This window comes from Lates calcarifer, linkage group LG18 (genome assembly GCF_001640805.2).
Source record: "Lates calcarifer isolate ASB-BC8 linkage group LG18, TLL_Latcal_v3, whole genome shotgun sequence".
Taxonomy (NCBI): domain Eukaryota; kingdom Metazoa; phylum Chordata; class Actinopteri; family Centropomidae; genus Lates; species Lates calcarifer.
This window is the reverse complement of record NC_066850.1, coordinates 60,252-79,374: the sequence shown is the minus strand read 5'-3', so window position 1 is coordinate 79,374 and position 19,123 is coordinate 60,252. Positions and strand designations below refer to the sequence as shown.

Genomic DNA, 19,123 nt, shown 5'->3' with positions numbered 1-19,123 from the left:
AACTAAAATCCTTCTGTTGTTCAAACCTTAGAACAGAAAGTTTCACCTGTTAAAGCAGCTCAGTGTAACTTCTCTGAGCAGCAGCGCCCCCTGCTGCCTCCACTGCTCATTACCTCTGTGGAGTCCCACTCGCTGAACTGTATTACCCATGATCCTCTTCTTCTTCTGGAGCAGGAAGCGTAACAAAGATCAGTTCAGTTCAGTGATCTACAGATCAGTGTCACTCTGAACTCTCTGGACCTGATTCCAGGTGTTTAAGTCTCTGACTCAGTCAGAGGGAAATCGTACCTGCTCAGTAACACAGAGCAACAACAGGTGTTCAGGGAATTTAACACCTGTCGGACAATTTCAGCTTCAGAAACACCTGAAGATAAAATCTGTTGAAAAATATTAAAAACTAAAAAAAAACAAAAATCTGTCAAACAGGTGAGAAGAAAAAAAACCTTTATTGCATCATTGTTGTCTCTGTTTCTTCTTCACATTGAAAAGGAATGACGAGGCCTTCAGGTTTGGCTCCATGGAATGAGTCATCACAAGACAGGTAACTGTCACCTGTGTGTAACCCCACCCCCTGTCCCTCTACAGGTAACTGTCACCTGTCCCTCCACAGGTAACTGTCACCTGTGGGTAACCCCGCCCCCTGTCCCTCTACAGGTAACTGTCACCTGTGGGTAACCCCACCCTCTGTCCCCCAAGTAACGGTCACAGTTCACAAACCCCACCCTCAACAGGTAACCGTCACCTGTCATAAGCCCCACCCCTCCTGATCCACTTCCTGTCACGTGATCAGTTAAAACATGCGGATTAAAAGAAAAAACAGATCTAACAAACAACTGCAGGAAGAACAGAGAGGATGATGGGAAATCAAAGTGAGCTCAGAGTCCATGACATCACTTCCTCCTACAGACAGAAACATTTATAATTTAAAAAAACAAAACAAAAACAGTCTGTGAAATGCTCCCCCTCCTCCTCCTTCTCCTCAGTTTGTACACGGTGACATCAGTCGATGACATCAGTCTGCTGCTTCCTGTTTCCTGTCAGGTTGTCTAGCGCTTCGACAGCTCATTGGACAACCAGTCCAGACCCTCATACAGACCTGTACCCTGAGTGGCACAGGTGGCCTGAGCGTGCCACTGAGGAGACAAGAAAACGGGTCAAACTGTTAGACACACCTGAACAGGTAGACGACAGGAGGAGGTTAAACTTTGTGCTCTTATTTCGAAATGAAGGTGACACAAGAGATTAAACACACCTGGATGAAAACACCTGGAAACTCTTGACATTTTAACAAGATAAAACATTGATAATTAATATTCACCTGTTACAGAAAACACCTCTAACGACAGAAGTAATCCGATTACAATGATCAAACTGATCCCCAGACCTTTCTGAAACTCACCTTTACCTCCAGTGAAACCAGGTGAGGCTGCAGAGGAAACGTTTTTCTTTAAGACTATAGTGAAATTATGTGAAACGACTCAGTACTGAGTCCAGTCCTGAGGCCTGTTCTACGAAGTGAGGTAACTGTCTTATCAGGTTAACTTCAGGAGTAACTTGGTGACATCAGGTGTAACTTCCTGATTAACCTGTATTATAAAAGGTGGATAGGTTTTACCTGAGATCTGTTGCCATGGTAATTTACGCTGCATCTCTAAACTGCTCCAAGCAGTTTATGTTGGTGGTTAACTCGGTGTTACCGGTGTTACTTCTACCTAAGCTCCACCCCACAGGTGGAACAACCAGTCAGCAGAGAGAGGCTGACTCTGCAGGACAGGGGTTGTCTAATGACCGTCAGCCGTTAGAGTCTCTTTAAATTCCTCTAAACCCAATGAATTAACGTGCGCTCTTCATCTGAGAGATACGGTGCACGCCCCTTTAATGAACACGCACTAACTCTGATTAAGTTAACACTGACTCAACTTGACCGTCATCTGAACCACCTGTCGTACCATTTAACACAGATCGAGGCAGTCAGGGTTTGTCAACCCCAACTTTCCTTGATAACCTGAGTTAAACCAGAGGAGGTTCAACTCTGTAGTATAGGCCTCTGATCCAGTCCTGATCCAAAAACAGAATCTTCTTCTCTTTCAGTTCATTGTGAAGAACAGTGTCTTGTGTTGTTACTTGTTTGTTTGTTGTTGTTTGTATTTACTCACAGGAAGAAACTAAATACTTCCTGTAAATAATTCCCATCAGTAACTGATGGTTAAATGTCTCTGTTTCCTTCATCTGTTATAAATAAAGTTGATTTAAAAACGTCCTCTCTGGCCTGGTTTCAACTGTCGGCTTCATTTCAAAATAAGAGTACAGTGTTTAGATGACTTATTGATAATGACTGATTATTGATCCTTACAGTTCTGCTGCGCAGGTTGTGCAGACCCAGTTTGTCGGTGAGTTCGCTGACCCCCATGGCGTTGGGAAGATCCTGTTTGTTCGCAAACACCAGAAGAACCGCTTCCTTCAACTCGTCCTCCTGGATCTACAGAGAGAGAGTCATGTGACCGATGAAGTCATAGATCTTTCAGAAAGGTGTAAACAATGATTCTAACGTCAGTGATGATGAAACACTAAACATTTCTGTCAGATTCATCCTGATAAACATCATCATCATCTGAGGGTAAAACTGTGACTCAATCACTGACATCATTAAACTATTGATCTGACATCTGAGCAACAACTCATCGATCAACAGAAAATAAATCTGAATTTATCACAAGTTATTTTCCACCTGAAGCTTCAGCGAAAACTGTCAATTCATTGAGAAATCACTGATCCAATTACATGACTACGTTCCTCTGTAAAATATTAAAATATAGAACTCTGCAGATAAAAACAAACTGATCAATAAAACAAATTAAATCAAATCAAAGACAGAGTTGTTGCAGAGATATTTTCTCACCATCTTGGAAAGTTCCTCTGCCGACTCAGCGACTCGCTCTCTGTCGTTACTGTCCACCACAAAGATCAGACCCTGCAGAGGTCACACTGATCAATACCAACATCATCACCTGTCTGATCCTACAGTTGTTTATTAACTTGAATTCAACACGTCTGATCTGACACTGGATCTAAATACAGATAGTTTAATCAGGTTTATTCAGGACCAGAACCAGGCTGGGGTTCTGGTTCAGTACCTGTGTGTTCTGGAAATAGTGTCTCCACAGAGGTCTGATCTTGTCCTGACCGCCAACGTCCCAAACCGTGAAGCAGATGTTCTTATACTCCACCGTCTCCACATTAAAACCTGAAACACACACGTTAGTCTCTCTGGGTTCAGGACTCGTCCAGACTCATTTAAACCGTTTTGATCTCAAATCATCAGATCAATAATCAATATTTAAGTTATCATCAGACAGCTGATGGTTTCAGACCATCTCAGAACAGCTGCTGACAGACACACGGACAGTTACCACCTGACAACAGGTTTAAGTACTGATTATTGAGTATTTACCGATAGTAGGGATGGTAGTGACGATCTCTCCGAGCTTCAGTTTGTAGAGGATCGTTGTTTTCCCAGCTGCGTCCAAACCCACTAAAACAACACAAACATCACCGTTAAAATACACTGGTTCCGAACTCCAGAGAACCGCTTCAGGTTTGATCCGGATACATCAGACTCTAACGGGAGGTTAATTTAAACCAAGTTAAACTCCGTCGTTAAAGCGACGCTGGCCGTTCAGACCGCCCCGTTAGCTCCGAGCGTTAGCCTCTGGCGGCTAGCTGTGTTAGCTTCTACTTGTACCGTTTCTGTCACAGATGGAGGTTCAGTTCAAACAGCCGGAACCTTATAACAGCGAACATGGTAAAAATCAGACTGTTTAAAACAGAAACCGGAGAACGGAGCGTGTTTTCAGACCACCGCCGGTCTCCGACCGGTTAGCCTCGGAGCTAGTTAGCTTAGCCGCGACGCTTACCCATCAGGATCCTCATCTGCTTCTTCCCGAAGAACCGGGAGAACAGAGACGAGATCGTCAGGCCCATTTTATTGAAATGTCCCGGTTCAGCGGCGGCAGGAGGTCAGCCGGTTAGTCCGGGAGCAGCTGCTGGTCAGAGCCGGAGAACGCACCGGGAACAGACGGAGACGAACCGGAGTGGGCGCAGCTCCTCCTCGGTGCCACGTCCAGGCCAACGCGGAATAATTGACGTCACTGCTTTGAAAAAACTTTATTTACCCGTAAAGATAGACGCTGCGTTCTATGTCTACTGGAAACACTGTACATTCGACAAATTGTATTTTACTCCACACAGCAGTAGAAAAACAACCATCAAATCACAGGTCCTACTGAGTGACTGTTTTTTTTTTTTTTTTTTTTTTTTTTTTTTTTTAATTTCCTTATTGGTATGTACCCACTTTATTATAATCTTATTATTTGTGTTACTGAATGCAGATCACCCAAAAAATAAATTTCAATCAAAGTAAAGATAAAATTAACACAGTGGTCATTATTATGTTAATGTTGTCCCTGTTTTAGTTCCAAGTATGTCCCTACTATTTTGTACTTCTGATTTATTTCCTTCTGTAGTAAACAAAATAAAATTAGTATGTTTTGTGTATATTTTACAAAAGCTGGATGAAAAAAAGAAATTTGGATACAACACATGTGATGGAAGATGTTGGTAATATTTTGAATATATTAATTAAAGTAATTAAAGTCATCCAATAACGATTGATAATCAATCATTGGGAGCCTGTGACGAAAGAAGAATAAATACTATACGATATATAAACAAGACATTATCATTACAGTAACATTAACAGATTCAGACAAAAATGTTTTTAAACACACGCAGATAACAGCATAATAATTTGCATTCGTTTTTCACCGTCTGTCAGTTCCGTAATTGTATTGTAATATTCCTGATGGCTGTGAACGCATCATGGAATTCCCGCCTCCTCTTCCTCCTTCAGATCCGGTTCAGTCCAACATGGCGGCCGTTAACTGACTGTTTATGTTCTGTATGTTCTGTATGTTCTGTGTTCTCAGACAAACACAGGTTAATATAAACGTTTCCCTGAATAAATTGATAAAGTTTGTTTGGTTTCTTTGGACGCCGTTTAACCAGGTAAGAACCGGAGGAAAGTCGGCGTTAATGTCGGTGTTTGTCGGTAAACGTTAAAGTTTGTTTCAGTCTGTGAGCTTTAAACCGGGATTGATAAATTAATTCGTGATTAATATCTTGTGTTTAATGTCACTGCACATGGACAGTTAACTTCATCAAACGGTAATTTACGGTGTTAATTCACAAAAATACAGTCAGCAATAAGAAATAATAAGTAGAATAAAATAGAAACTGATCTAAAGACCTGGATCTTTCTAACACTGAATATTCAGCATCAGATCTGAGGAATTAGAGAGAAGAAATATCTGACTTTTTAGCCTTAAAATGATTTTAAAAAACGATTTAATCATCAAAATACTGAACAATATTAAGTAGAAGTCAGAATCTGTTAGGGTTAGGGTTGTGAACTAACCTTACGTGTTCACTTAAGGTGTTAAACAGAGTTAATGATACAGAAGCTAAATCTGTTGTCATGAGCACATCGTGAGTATTAATGTGTATTAATGTTAAATAATATTTATTACTGTGTGTTTAAAACTGAGAAGTTGTTGTTTGTGTTTCAGAAATCTGACTCTTTCCAGAAAACAACCAGTTTCTCCCAGTTTGAATCCAGGACGGCCTCGGTTCTGACCATGACCCGTCCCAGATGAACACATTCTGGTCCTGATGAAGGATCTGGTCTGATCTGACCCTGGTGGACTGCTAGTCTTGTGACAGTCATGGAGAAGTTTGGCATGAGTTTCGGGGGCGGTCCGAGCAGGAAGGAGCTGCTGGACACCATCGAGTCCCAGAAGAAGCAGCTGGTCCACTACCAGACCCGCTTCAAGGACGTGGTCCGGGCCTACAAGAGTCTTCTGAAGGAGAAGGAGGCTCTGGAGGCCAGCCTGAAGGTCCTGACGGTGACCCAGGAGGTGGACCTGAACCAGCAGGGCCAGGACGCTGCCGCCTCTGTCCTGGACCTCCCAGACGATGGCTGCTCGCTGCACAGTGAGGACAGCGTGGACGCGGCGGCGTCTGTGGACACGCCCAGTGAGACTACCAGAGTGGACGAGTCTGAGGAGGACCAGGGAGATCTGGGAGGAAAGTTCAGCTCAATGGTACGTTACGAATCTGAGACCTGATCCTGGTCCAACATTAGAAACTTTAACCTACAGGTGATGTTTCTTCCTGCAGACCCCGAGGGCGGACAGGGCGGAGCTCGAGGCAAGCAGCGCAGAGAGCAGCAGTGTGGGGGAGGAGCCTCTGCAACAGGCCGCGCCCCCCACCGGTTTGGAGGCGGAGCGTCGAGTTGCCCAGCTGAAGAGCCAACTAAGCACGCTCACTGGTGCCCTTGCCACAGTGACGCAAGAGAAGTCTCGGATGGAGGCGAGTTTCCAGGCCGACAGGCGTCAACTGAAGCAGGAGGTGGAGGAGCTGCAGGATCGACTGGTCGCCGTGACGATGCAGCAAGAGGTGGAGCTGCAGGCCCTTCAGCGGCAGCTGGCAGAGAGTCGCGCTCGCATCATCACACAGCAGCACGAGAGGGAGCAGGAGCAGGGAGACCACGTCCAGCAGTTGAGGGAGCTGCAGAAGATCCTGCAGCAGGAGCGAGATCTGAGACAGGATGTCGAGCTCCGCTTACAGGACGCCAACACCGCCCTACTGATAACATCCCAGGCCATAGACCGAGGGGCAGAGTCCGAGGCTCACCTGAACCAGGTGAGGGAGGAGAGAGACGAGCTGAAGAGGAGACTGCAGGCTGCAGAGGAGAACCAGAAGAAACCAGATCCCAGAGTGGAAGAGCTGCAGCAGGAGCTGACTGAACTGAAAAACCACTTCCAGAAACAGATCCACAACGAGACCAGGAAGGTAAGACCAGAACTAACTAAAACCAGGTCCACATCAGTACAGGTGCAGTACCTGTCGCTGTCCAGCAGATGTCAGTAAACACTGTTATTAAAGATACAGGTTCAGTTTCACTGCACAGAGGAAACAGTCTTGGTCTTAGCAGGTCTCAGAAGGTCTTGGTCTGATCAGGTCTCCCGGTTTGTGTTTTCCAGGCCGCGGAGGCGGAGGAACAAGCTCGTGAGCGTGCTCAGGTGGCAGAGATCCGGGTTGCAGGTCTGGAGCAACGAGTCTCGGAGCTGTCAGAGCTGCTGGGTTCATGTGAGAAAGCGAGGCAGCGAGACCAGCAGACTGCTCAGAGGCTCAGAGACCGGATCCTGCAGCTGGACACTGAGAACAAAACACTGGCCATCGCTGCCTCCAGCAGGTCAACCTCAGACCTCGGCGCAGACGAGTCGCAGCTGGATGTCGGGGCGCTGAAGGAGAAGCTGGAGAAGGTGAAGAAGCTGCTGCTGCTGGCGGCTCAGAGAAACCCGGACCAGAACATTCGGGACCTGGCGGAGACCGAAGCTGAGCTGGACGGGGACGGGGCCTCGGCGCTGGTCTACCAGCAGGAGCTGCGGCAGCTGAAGGACGAGTTTGAGCGCTACAAGTTGCGAGCACAGGTGGTGCTGAAGAACAAGAACGCCAAAGATGGCTGCCAGGCCAAAGAGCTGGAGGAGGTCCGGGACCAGCTTGCCGAGCTCAAAGAGAAGTACATCAACCTGCGGATCCAGAGCGACGAGGCCGAGGCCCGGCACCGCCGAGAGCTGGAGGAGCGGCAGCAGGCAGCGGCGTCGCTGCAGCAGAGCCACAGGCAGGAGGCGGAGCGGGCGGAGGCACTGCACCGCGACGAACTGCTGCGACTGGAGGTGGAGCTGCACAAACAGAGGGAGAGGACCATGGCCCTGCTGGACGAGAAGGACCAGGAGCTGGAGAGGCTGCGGGCTGCCACTGCCGCCGCACTTGGCCGCACCGACGACCACGACGAGACGACCGATGACGAGCCGGAGCCCGGCACCGATGGTGAAGGTGACGTCATTGGCCAGGCCCTGCGGAGGGTGGCGCCTAACGAGCCCACGCTGCTGCTGTACGCTGAGCAGCTGGCCAGGAAGGAGGTGGAGGTCGGCGGACTGCGGCGCCACAAACGGAAGCTGGAGGAGGACCTCCACCAGCTGCAGGCCAAGCTCATCGCTAACGGAGAGCGACACGACGAGGAGGTGACAGATCTGCGGGCACAACTCGACAAACTGATACGAGACCAGAGCAGAGAGGGCGCCAACATGGAGTACCTGAAGAACGTCATCTACAAGTTCCTGACACTGCATGACAGCAGCGGGCGGCAGCAGACGCTCACTGCCATCCTCACCATCCTGCACTTCAGCCCACAGGAGAAACAGCACGTCCTGAGGCTGCAGGGGGCGCCGTGGTGGAGCAACAAGAGGTAAACACCTGAAGAAGAAACAGCACATCCTGAGGCTGTTCAGTAATCCGTCAACTCACAGACAACTCACAGACTTTCTCCTGTGGTTTACGAAGGAAATCTGTCGTAGCAGACTTTGAACTGAGAATCTTTTTGACTCGTTTGTTCCCATACTGATGCTTTCTCAAAGTCAGAAAGGATGTTTATTTATGACGGGAGCTGCAGTTTCACTGATTATATTCTGTTTAAATTGATATAAAAGTGAATGAAGTTTGGTTTGAGCTGTTCCTGTACAAACTAATCAGACTCACTGTGGTTCATGGATAAATATATTTTTGATTCTTGTTGAAATTAAACTATTTTTCCTGCTCGACAAACTGAGTTTGATTCATTCTGATTAATGAGAGATAATTAAATAATAAATTGTAATAAAAACATTATGATTTATTTCAACGACTTCTGTCCTGTAATTACATTTTTATGGATAATTAATTTTTTAAAAACATTTTGTTACATTTTTCTCAGAGCTTTAAAAAAGTTTTTCACTTTACAACTTTTTCTCAAAAACAAAATACTACTAATTTTTCATTTGCTCTCTGTCATAACATTTCCTCATATTCAGGTTTTTATCACATAATTACGACTTGTTTTCTTATAAACTGGAAAATAAAAGTAACCTACAGGACAAAGAGCAGCTGTTTTACCTTGACTGATTTCCTGGAAAAAAACACATTGATGATCAGAACGACGACAAACTACACAACAAACCACATCATGTGAACATGACTCAGGTTTTACTTCTGAAAACTACATATTTACAGACAATTCAGGACAAACACAACAAAAAGGTAAACACGTCATTATTATTGTTGTTGTTAGTGTTACATTCACTGAGCCCAGTCAGAGTCTGTAGATTTCAGCTGCGACTCACTAGTAGAAAAATATCAGTTCATCTCTAGTAAGTGAGGTTATGGAAGAAAAGGACATTTTATTCTGGAAATTCAGTTTAATTATCTGAGAAGTTAAATCATAAAAGTCTTTTACTGAGAATAAAGTTTCACTTGTTGAAGTTGAAGAAGTTTCATATTTTTATCTTTGAACAGTAACTGTATTGTTAAGACTTTAACCATCATAACGTTATGATGAGAACAGTCTTAAAGGTTTTAAAGTTCCAATTTTTTTATCGTAACATTTTGACTTTGAGTTTTATTCTTAAACCTCAGACGTCTGACAGCTGCCCTGATATTTACCAAATAGAAACATCCAGATTCATCTAAACAACTAACAGCAGCTGTGACATTTAATCTGAAGTCAAAGAAGGCATCATGAAGTTCAGCCCTGAAAGCTGCTAAAGCAAAGATGAGTCTGATCTAAAGACACACAGTCTGTGTGTGTGTGTGTGTTCAGTGTGTGTTCAGTACAGTCTGCAGGTCCTCAGGAAGTGACCTGATGATCGAGTTTATAAAAGTGTCCAATTTGTCCAAAACTCCGTCCTTTACCTGCAGCTGCTGCCTGCGAGCTTTAATCTGAAAAGCAGAAACACACTTCCTGTCTTTAACACAGTCGGAAACACACTTTCTGTCTTTAACACCATCAGAAACACACTTCCTGTCTTTACAACAGTCGAAACACACTTACTGTCTTTACAACAGTCAGAAACACACTTCCTGTCTTTACAACAGTCAGAAACACACTTCCTGTCTTTACAACAGTTGGAAACATACTTCCTGTTTTTAACACCAACAGAAACACACTTCCTGTCTTTACTCACCAGTTTCTCTCTGAGCTTGAGAATCAGATCCACAATTTCCACCTCAGACTTGTCTTTAGTCCAACTGAGCAGGTCCTGGAGAGACCAGAGAATCAGAGTTAGAGGATCCAGATGTTTAACACCTGTCAAACACCTGATGTTTGATGAGACTAACTCACGGCATCACAGATGACCTCCAGGTGAAGACTCTCCAGTTTCTGAGTCATCTCTTTGTGTCGCTGACGATACCAACCATCAAAGTTCGGAGACCTGAAGAACTTCCTGTGGAATTTATTCTGTTCTCAGTAAAATATGTCTGAGCTCTGGGAACACAAAGATGACCTGCAGACACCTGAATGACTCACCTGTACAGTCCCATCCAATCACCTTTGAGCACTGAGGTGAGCTGAGGGCCGGTGTGATCCAGAGTGGACATGAACTCGTCCTGACTGAAGGGTCGAATCTGAGGAGGAGTCTAAACAAATAAAACAAATAAATCATCTGACATCTCCAAACCGTTGACATCATTGTGACTTCATCACTTCCTGTTTACCTTCCAGGGCGTCACAGATCTCTGCAGAGGCATCAGGCTCGCCATGTACCGCTCCTGACAGACAAAACACAGGGTTAAATTGATGACAGTGGAGGTCAGATTTCCTGCTCTGTGATTGGACATTTAAATTTTTAGTTGAAAACTATCACATTTTATATCAAGACATCAGTGACACTGATGTATGCTTACAGCAAACACTGAATTGAGACTCCATCATGTTTACACTCAGAGCTCAGATTAATTGAAGGACAGTGAACACATTGAGTGTTGTGACTGGCTGATTTCTTACCAGAGGGATGATGAAGCTCTGGGTGAGCTCTAACAGGTGTCTCCTCAGGATGGCGCTCTGAACCTCTGATGGTCTCTTCCTCTGAATCCCCTGAACATCAGACAGAGATTCACAGTCATGAAACAGATTTACAGGGTCATGTCATCAGGTGTGTTCATTCTGCTGCTTCACCTTCAACAGTCGTTTAATCAGAATCTTGTCTTTGTGTAGAAATGTCTTGTATGCCGTGTAGATCCCTGCAAACACAAACATTAACACTGAGGCCTCCTACTGAAAACACTACAGCTGCTGTGGTGTTGTCCGCCAGGTTACCTGGTTTAGTGTCAAGTGTTTTCAGTTTGGACAGTTTCTTCACCTTCACCTGTTTGGGTAAATCACCTGGAAGTGATCAGACAGGTGTGTGTAATAATCAGTAAACGTTCTTTGTTTCTGTGAGCTAACAAACATGATGCATCAACGTTGAATTAAATCTGCAGGAAAAAGCAGAAAAGAAGAAGAGAAGGAAAAACAAAACAAAAATACAAAAATAGGAAAAGGTGAAAAATAACGAGAAGAGAAAATACCTGCCATCCTGATCTCTCCCATTCTGATGATGTGAGGCCACGACTGAAAAGTCTTAATGAAGAACGGGTTGGTGACTCCCAGAACCACATTAGGTCTGACAGAGGCAAGACAGGTGTGTTCAGACAGACAGGTGAACTCAGGTGTGTTCAGTCAGGTAAACTCAGGTGTGTGGTGGTAACTCACGGGGCCTGTGTCCTGGTGGTGTACTCTCTGAACTCACTGTCGTGGATGGTGAAATAAGGACGAAAGTCGCAGCAGAACTTCAGAGGATTGATGGAGCTGAGGAGACACACATTGTTACCACGGCAACTACACAAACACTGCTCACTGATTGGCTACCAGGAGCTCATGAAACCTCAGACATCACAGTTTTGGTAAATAAAAACTGAATAAACTCAGACACAGAAACAAGTGATCAGAAATACATTAAAGATTCTACATAACATCTGTCCTGATGTTTCCGTGTCACATGACACGGAAACATCTCTTCTCCAGGTGCTGATTTATTTTAAAAATACAAATCATTTCAGTTTCAGGAACATGAATTCTGATTGGCCGTTCAGTCACCTGACCAGAGCCAGCACGGTTTCCGAGGAAATGGTGGGAGACGGCGCCATGACAACCACCGGTTCCCCGAGTAACACAAGCTCCCAGAGCATCTGCAGGTGGATCAGCACTGACTGGAAACACCTGGTCAGAGGTCAGAGGTCACATTAGACTGTCAGTAAAAACACCTGAAACTAATAAACGAGTCAAACAATCAAAAATTTTCAGGTTCAGCAGGAAGAAGAACTGAGCTCTGACTTGAACAGGTCGAGTTCGTGGATTGTCGGCAGCAGAGTCGGAGCCGGCAGGAGGTTCTGAGGAAACACAAACATTATTCTTCATCTTAACGTCTGACAGAAACTCAGAGACAATGAAGAACAAACGGCTGACCTCTGACCTCTTTAGCCACCTGTTTGACTGGACTTCCTCCTGGTTTGTCGGTTTTTGAAGGAATCCTCACCTGGAAAATCAAACCAGCTTCAAGAACACAACCTGGAAAATCAGTTTTTTCCCAAAACTCTGAGTTAAAGCAGGAGAGGCTGATGGGAAGAGACAGGAAGAACGATTACTTACCACTTCTCACCATAACCACGCCCCTTTCCCCTCACCTGTAAGACCACGCCCATCACAGGCAGGTTGAGTGTCAGGCCAGGCACGGGTGAAGGCCATTGGTCGATCTCGTTACAAACTGTGAGGATGAGTAAAAGATGTCAGGTAACGTTTCAGCACTGTGTTCTGATTGATCTGATGGATGATGGGTGATATAGGCATGACATCATCACCTGCTTCCAGGCAGGGCTCTAGCTTCTCAAAGAACTCAGGTGCAATGATCTGCAGCAGCGAGTGGAAGAGGTGAGTGTACGGCAACCTGGACACCAACACCAGGGACTGAAACACAGACGGTCAGATGATCAGGTACCTGTCATCAGAGTCACATGACCCCACAGCTGTTAATCAAACTGAACAGGTATGAACAGGTGTTTCATAAAGGAGGCTCAGAAAAACACTGTAACACCTCTGACTGTACAAAGCCAACACTGTCCGGGTGTTAGACTGTGTCCAGGTTTTAGACTGTGACCAGGTGTTAGACTGTGACCAGGTGTGCACAGGTGACCCTCACCTTCTGGAAGTATCCTCTCTTTACTGAGACGTCCTTCACTTGTCTGAAATAGACGTAACCGAAGAAATGTGACACTTCTCTCTGAGGACAGGAAACAGGAAGTCCTTTAATATCCCAGAATTAATTTCTTCATCATGTTCAATATGATCTGAGTTCTCTGATTAAACACAAACAGAAAAACCAAAACCTGGCCCAAAACCTGAACCAAGACCTGGACTAAGACCTGGACTAAAATCTGTTGGATTGTTCATTCAAGGTTATAATATTTTTATTTTACTGCTGAAATGATGTGAAACACCAAGGAGAAACCTCAGCTAGTTTCTGATCGATTAACAATCAATAAATCGATCAATAAATCAATAACAAATAATAACTACACTTTGAAAAAAAATTAGGACACAAAGCTGCAGCTGAGTTACCTCTGACAGCAATCAATCAATTACTCAATCAATCAATTAGCATCAGTGTGAAAGTGAAAGGAGTTCACCATCCAACATGAGCTTTATTAACTGCTGACATTGTCTTTTGTTCTGATACAATAAAAAATGATCAGTTAATCAATCATGTTATAGATTAACTAATTGATCAGGTGCAGCAGGTGTGTGTTACCTGTGTGACCTCACCTGCAGAGTGACGGGAGCGTCTTGGTTATAGACGTCGTCTCTGAATTTCAAAGCTCTGCGACCGACCGACTGACGTAACCTGAAGCTGAACTGAGTGTCCCCGAGGCATCCTGGGAAAAAACAGACACATGACTCTGACCTGTGACCTCTGACCTTTTAGCTACAGCACTGTTCATCATTACAACAGAACTTACCTGAGTACGAGTCAGGGAAGGACAGGTAGCAGATGCTGGTTTTCTGATAATAAACGACAACAAACATGAACAATAAAAAGATCAATAAACTGATGATCGATCAGTAAACTGATGATTGATCAATAAACTGGTGATTGATCAGTAAAGTAAATATCAGAGGTGGTGTAGAAAGATTTTAAAGTTACCTCCTTCTCTGTGAGTTTCACATCTGGAGGATAAACCAGCTAAAAACAGAAAGAAACAAAATCATTTTCATCAAATTCTTTTTAAAATAATTTAAATTTAACCGATTTTTTTCTTTTAAGACTTAAGATTAAATTTTAGATCCAAACAAATAATGTTGACTTCATCTTCAACACGAGTCACTTCAATAAAATCTGAAGCTTTTCTGTTAATGATTCTGCTTTTTATTTCCATAAATATTGTTTGTCAGACTGAAACACGCCGAAATCAGCAGCAGACCCTCATCATTACTAATGAATATAAATCACTGTACAACAACTTACCAGGAGAGAAGGAGAAATTAAAAAGTTGTCCGTTTTACGAACGGAGTTTGGTTTGAGCAGCAGCAGCACAATGGAACATTATAGGGGTCAGTGAGATTAACAACAGCTGAGTTTAGTTTAATTATCAAATTTCAAATGAATAAATGTTGCTGGATTCACTGAATCACGCCGAATTCAACAGTACACTATTTATATTATCATAAATATTTTTCATTTCTGTCACTTTTCGCGAACGGTTCTTTAAAGTTAAATCAAATAATTGTCCGTTTTTCAGACGGAGTTTGGTTCACCTGTCCCCGGCACAGCAGACAGTAGCACATGTTATCACCGGTGTTTAACAGTGAGTCTGGCTGTCTGCCTCTGAACTGACTGTTCCAATCACTTATCGATCACTTATCGATCACTTATCTGATCACCCTGTGGATAAACGACGCTAACGATGCTAAGCTAACACCGTACCTCTATGGCTTGCCCAATCTCTAGGTCGAAGGTAACAACGCACACACACTCCAGCCAGGAGGAGAAGCGGGACCACGGACACCGGCTGTCCCCGCCGTCTGTCTCCTCCCGGCGTGGAGAAGCGGAGCCGTCAAACGGATTCATTACGACCGGTTCAAAGCTCTGCGACCTCCTCTGGTCCTCCTCCGGTCCTCCATCACATGAACCGGTACAGATACAGAACAGGGAGGGAGAGGGAGACCCCCGGTGGACAACACGAGGCACTGCAACACAAACAGAGACGCCCGCATCCTCCTCGCGCCCAGGTGAAGCTGAGGCGTCAGCAAATCTCCGGGGGGGGCATCTGGACTCTGACGTCATGTTCCTGTGGATGGAGGATCTGGATCAGTTCTGGGTCATGAAGTCCAGGATCAGGACTCAGCCTGGAGCCTCATGTTGAACCTTGACTGATTAAACAGGTTAATTTACTTTCAGTTCCAGGTTCATCGGGTCTTCAGTCCTGGTCTGGATCTACTCTCATCTGGTCTAGATCTGGTCTGGTCTGGATTTAATCTGGTCTGATCTGGATCTAGTCTGATCTGGTCTGGTTTTATTCATGAGGTGTAAATTCAGAACAGACTGGGACAGTTTGAAATCAAACATCTTTATTTTAACAAACAGATTCAATAAAACAGAAAATATCAAACAGAAACTGATCAGAGGTCAGCTGCAGGTCACTGTGATGTTCACCTCTGACCTTCATCGTCGTCTTCAGACCACCTGACCTCCGTTTAAACGCTGATCGGTTCCTGCTGGTTGTTCTGACGTTTGACCACAAAAACCTTCTGACCAGAGACCGTCACAGCGTAAACGAAGTCCTCCAGGATCACTGAGGACAGAAAACACAGGAGACCAGGTGAGACCAAGTGAGACCAGGTGAGAGGGTCACCTGTGGTTTAACAGGAGGATCATTAGACCAGAAAATAAGAGGAAAACAAATTAAGTGTGTAGAGCAGTGTGTGTGTGTGTGTGTGTGTGTGTGTGTGTGTGTGTGTGTGTGTGTGTGTGTGTGCTACCTGACATGCGTTTGAAGGGGGGGTCAGCTGATCCAGGTAATCTGAAGCGACTCGCTGTTCGAACCATCTCCATCATCACACCTGCCGTGTGTTCGTCGTTCTCCAGCTCACCTGCAGACTGAACAGGTGGGGATGTCAGAGGTCAAAGGTCAGAGGTCAGGGCTGTCTCTGGATCACTTCCTGTAATCCAGCCTTCATTCAAAACATCTGTTTAACATTTCCTTTCTGTTAGCAAGACTGAGACTAATCTCTTCACCAAACTCCATTCAAACATCAAACAGCTCAGAGGTTTGACTGTATCAGGTGAATCTTTCATCTTGTTTTTGACTGAGAAAAATATTTAAATCATCAGGATCCAAATGTTAAAACGGGACATAAATAATCCTGAATAAACCTGTAGCTCCTGTTAATTTTTATAAAACATCCTTATCTTTGTTGTTCCGGGTGACGCTTCTGAGGACCAGCGAGGAATGTTAAATTGACAGATATATGAACGGAGTTTGGTCTGATGTCTCAATAATCCTGAAAGATAAAACACTCACGGCCAGAACCCCGTCCTCACTGATGACCAGGTACCCGAGCTGATCCGGGATCCGCTCCAGACCCGCGGTCAGAGCTGCTGTCGTCTGAGGACCATAGAGACAGACTCAGCTGAAGCTAACAGGCTAACTGCTAACAAGCTCAGTCATCAGCAAACGTCACGTGACAGTTAAAACTTTATTAAGATGATAAAAAATAAAACAGAAAATATTAAAGTGTCTCACTCACCATTCTTCTGCTGTGTTTACAGTTTGCTGCAGCCGCACTTCCGTCTTCCTCGTGACTTTTCACGTGACTGTTCACGTGACTTTCATGTGCCTCGGAAATGATAAAACAACTGAAAACATGTATTTGTTTTGATGTAATCGGGTGAATGTTGACTGCCCTCTGTGCACAAAGAATCACACATCAAATCACAACTGACAATTACACCATAAACTACTGTGCCCGTGAATGTAGCAGGACTATCAGCTCATTTTAACTTCATGAATTTAATATAAAGCTATATTAAACCAACATTAAACTAATAATAAAACTAATATTAAACGAATATTAAAGGATGAAGTTTAGTTGATTTTATTTTAATGTTTTTTCCTCCCACCAGCAGAGGGCGCGAACCTCTGTATCTAAACCGGAAGTTAGAATCAGCTGACTCTCTCACATGATCAGTAGAAGCTGTCAGTAGAAGAAGCTGAATTATTTTCTCCGTTAAATCTTAATATTTGGACGTCTCGTGATGGCCGGCCGCGGGAAACTGATCGCCGTTATCGGTGATGAGGACACGTGCACCGGCTTCCTGCTCGGTGGGATCGGTGAACTCAACAAGAACCGAAAACCGAATTTCTTGGTGGTGGAGAAGGACACAAGCATCACGGAGATCGAGGAGACCTTCAAGTAAGAGGGATTTATTTAAATGTACCGAAGGATGATGGACCAAACTCCATTCAAAAATCACTTTAAAAAATGTAAAGTCTCACTCGTTTTTTAATGAGCTGATTTCTTTGACTGAGAATATTTCTAAACATCAGAGGTCGGATGTCAACTCGGAATATAAATAATCCAGAAAACAGGACACGAATTCGATTAAACCTTTATAAAGGTTTTCTAAATATTAGATTCACAGTGATCTGAGTGTTAATTTGATAAGAATTTGAAGAGTTTGGTTTGGATCCATCTCTTTAAACGAACGAGATTAAACAAACCATTAACCTTGAACCAAACTCCATTCATCAAACAATCATTTTAAAGTTTTTTTTATCTGTGGACTCTTTACAGAACCTGACTGAAAATAGTTTTAATCATCAGAGACCAAATGTTTAAAGATAAAGAAGCAAACAACAAATAGTAATTAATTAAAAATTACTAAAAAGCAGAACTCATTTACCAGCATCAACTGGAATATTAAATTAGTAGAAACTTGAATATTTGATATTAATTATATGAATCTAAAACCAGTGGCTCCTGTTAATTCATAAAATATCATAACTTTTACTTTACTACGTGGACATTTCCCACTGTGAGTCTGAGTGTTAAATTGATAGAAATGTGAATGGAGTTTTGTGTGTGTTTGTTTGACCTCTGACCTCCGCCTCTCTGTGCAGGAGCTTCCTGGCTCGTAATGACATCGGCATCATCCTGATCAACCAGTTCATCGCAGAGATGATCCGTCACGCCATCGACGCCCACATGCAGTCGATCCCAGCCGTGCTGGAGATCCCATCCAAAGAGCATCCGTACGACGCGTCCAAGGACTCGATTCTGCGCCGCGCCAAGGGCATGTTCTCTGCCGACGACTTCCGATAAACACAGACTGTCCAAACACACAATCATCAGAGTTTACACAGCGTGACGAATAGAAACGTCCCTGACATGCGGTGGATTCTCTGTCATTCCTCCTCTCGTCGTTTCTCTTTTTATTTTATTCCTTTTTTAATTTTCAGGAAGTGGACAATGTTTTCCTGTGACTGAGTCTCTGTGGTTTTTCCTTCCTCTGCTGGAAACATGATGTGTGATGGAAACAGTGACGTGTTGTCATTTGTCAGTTTGTGTAAATGTGTTAACTTATAAAATATTAAATAAATGTTGAAGAAAATAAACAAAGCTGTTGATTGAAGTTCAGTTCTTCTGTTTTTGTCATCACATCCAACATGTCGTCTTTTACACTGAGTGAGTTTCACGTTTCAAACGTCAAAGAGCAGAAAGACTCTGCAGATTTTATGATCAGTGATTCCTGAGGTCTGTCAATCTGTCCATCTGTCTGCTGTTTAGTTTATTGAATGAAAGTTCACACTTTACTGTCGCCTGCTCAGATATAAACAGATAAACATATAAAGGAGTGAAATCATCTGAATCGTCACAGCCCCAGTAAATAAGTAACTAAGTAACTGAGTATCTGTTTATGTGAGAGAGTAAAGTTCTCACCCTGTGTGCTGATGTCATGATGTTTCCGTAGGGACAGTGATCAGAGATCAGGGCTGTTGCCATGGAGGTGCTGATATCAGCTGATAACAACCATCAGTAAATATCTAAACGACCTGAGGATCATTCATCCTCTGACAGGCTGAAGGTCACATGACC

The 19,123-nt window shown here is 44.0% G+C and overlaps 5 protein-coding genes across 5 annotated transcripts; 2 read left to right on the top strand and 3 right to left on the bottom strand.

Moving 5' to 3' along the window:
* Positions 1-427: 427 nt before the first annotated feature.
* LOC108892404 (ADP-ribosylation factor 4) lies at positions 428-4,146 on the bottom strand. The gene is made up of 6 exons (XM_018689925.2): positions 3,915-4,146; positions 3,452-3,532; positions 3,135-3,244; positions 2,900-2,971; positions 2,354-2,479; positions 428-1,133 (listed from the first exon to the last, which is right to left on the bottom strand). The coding sequence occupies exons 1-6, from the start codon at positions 3,979-3,981 to the stop codon at positions 1,047-1,049; spliced, it is 543 nt and encodes a 180-aa protein (XP_018545441.1). The 5' UTR covers positions 3,982-4,146; the 3' UTR covers positions 428-1,046.
* A 754-nt stretch (positions 4,147-4,900) lies between these two features.
* gcc1 (GRIP and coiled-coil domain containing 1) lies at positions 4,901-8,724 on the top strand. The gene is made up of 4 exons (XM_018689919.2): positions 4,901-5,064; positions 5,625-6,158; positions 6,235-6,909; positions 7,101-8,724. The coding sequence occupies exons 2-4, from the start codon at positions 5,781-5,783 to the stop codon at positions 8,370-8,372; spliced, it is 2,325 nt and encodes a 774-aa protein (XP_018545435.1). The 5' UTR covers positions 4,901-5,064; positions 5,625-5,780; the 3' UTR covers positions 8,373-8,724.
* Positions 8,725-9,124: 400 nt separating this feature from the next.
* dennd6b (DENN/MADD domain containing 6B) lies at positions 9,125-15,440 on the bottom strand. Its single transcript, XM_018689921.2, has 20 exons — positions 14,952-15,440; positions 14,172-14,210; positions 13,987-14,029; positions 13,793-13,902; positions 13,170-13,250; positions 12,832-12,937; positions 12,658-12,737; positions 12,447-12,509; positions 12,308-12,363; positions 12,071-12,193; positions 11,687-11,782; positions 11,503-11,597; positions 11,252-11,317; positions 11,111-11,175; positions 10,940-11,029; positions 10,651-10,704; positions 10,463-10,572; positions 10,277-10,379; positions 10,119-10,193; positions 9,125-9,873 (listed from the first exon to the last, which is right to left on the bottom strand). Exons 1-20 carry the CDS (start codon positions 15,309-15,311, stop codon positions 9,751-9,753), a joined length of 1,938 nt encoding a protein of 645 aa, XP_018545437.1. The 5' UTR covers positions 15,312-15,440; the 3' UTR covers positions 9,125-9,750.
* Positions 15,441-15,578: 138 nt separating this feature from the next.
* lamtor4 (late endosomal/lysosomal adaptor, MAPK and MTOR activator 4) lies at positions 15,579-16,933 on the bottom strand. Its single transcript, XM_018689927.2, has 4 exons — positions 16,775-16,933; positions 16,549-16,632; positions 16,007-16,124; positions 15,579-15,819 (listed from the first exon to the last, which is right to left on the bottom strand). The coding sequence occupies exons 1-4, from the start codon at positions 16,775-16,777 to the stop codon at positions 15,722-15,724; spliced, it is 303 nt and encodes a 100-aa protein (XP_018545443.1). The 5' UTR covers positions 16,778-16,933; the 3' UTR covers positions 15,579-15,721.
* Positions 16,934-17,190: 257 nt separating this feature from the next.
* Positions 17,191-18,659, top strand: atp6v1f (ATPase H+ transporting V1 subunit F). Its single transcript, XM_018689926.2, has 2 exons — positions 17,191-17,440; positions 18,148-18,659. The coding sequence occupies exons 1-2, from the start codon at positions 17,283-17,285 to the stop codon at positions 18,347-18,349; spliced, it is 360 nt and encodes a 119-aa protein (XP_018545442.1). The 5' UTR covers positions 17,191-17,282; the 3' UTR covers positions 18,350-18,659.
* Positions 18,660-19,123: the final 464 nt, after the last annotated feature.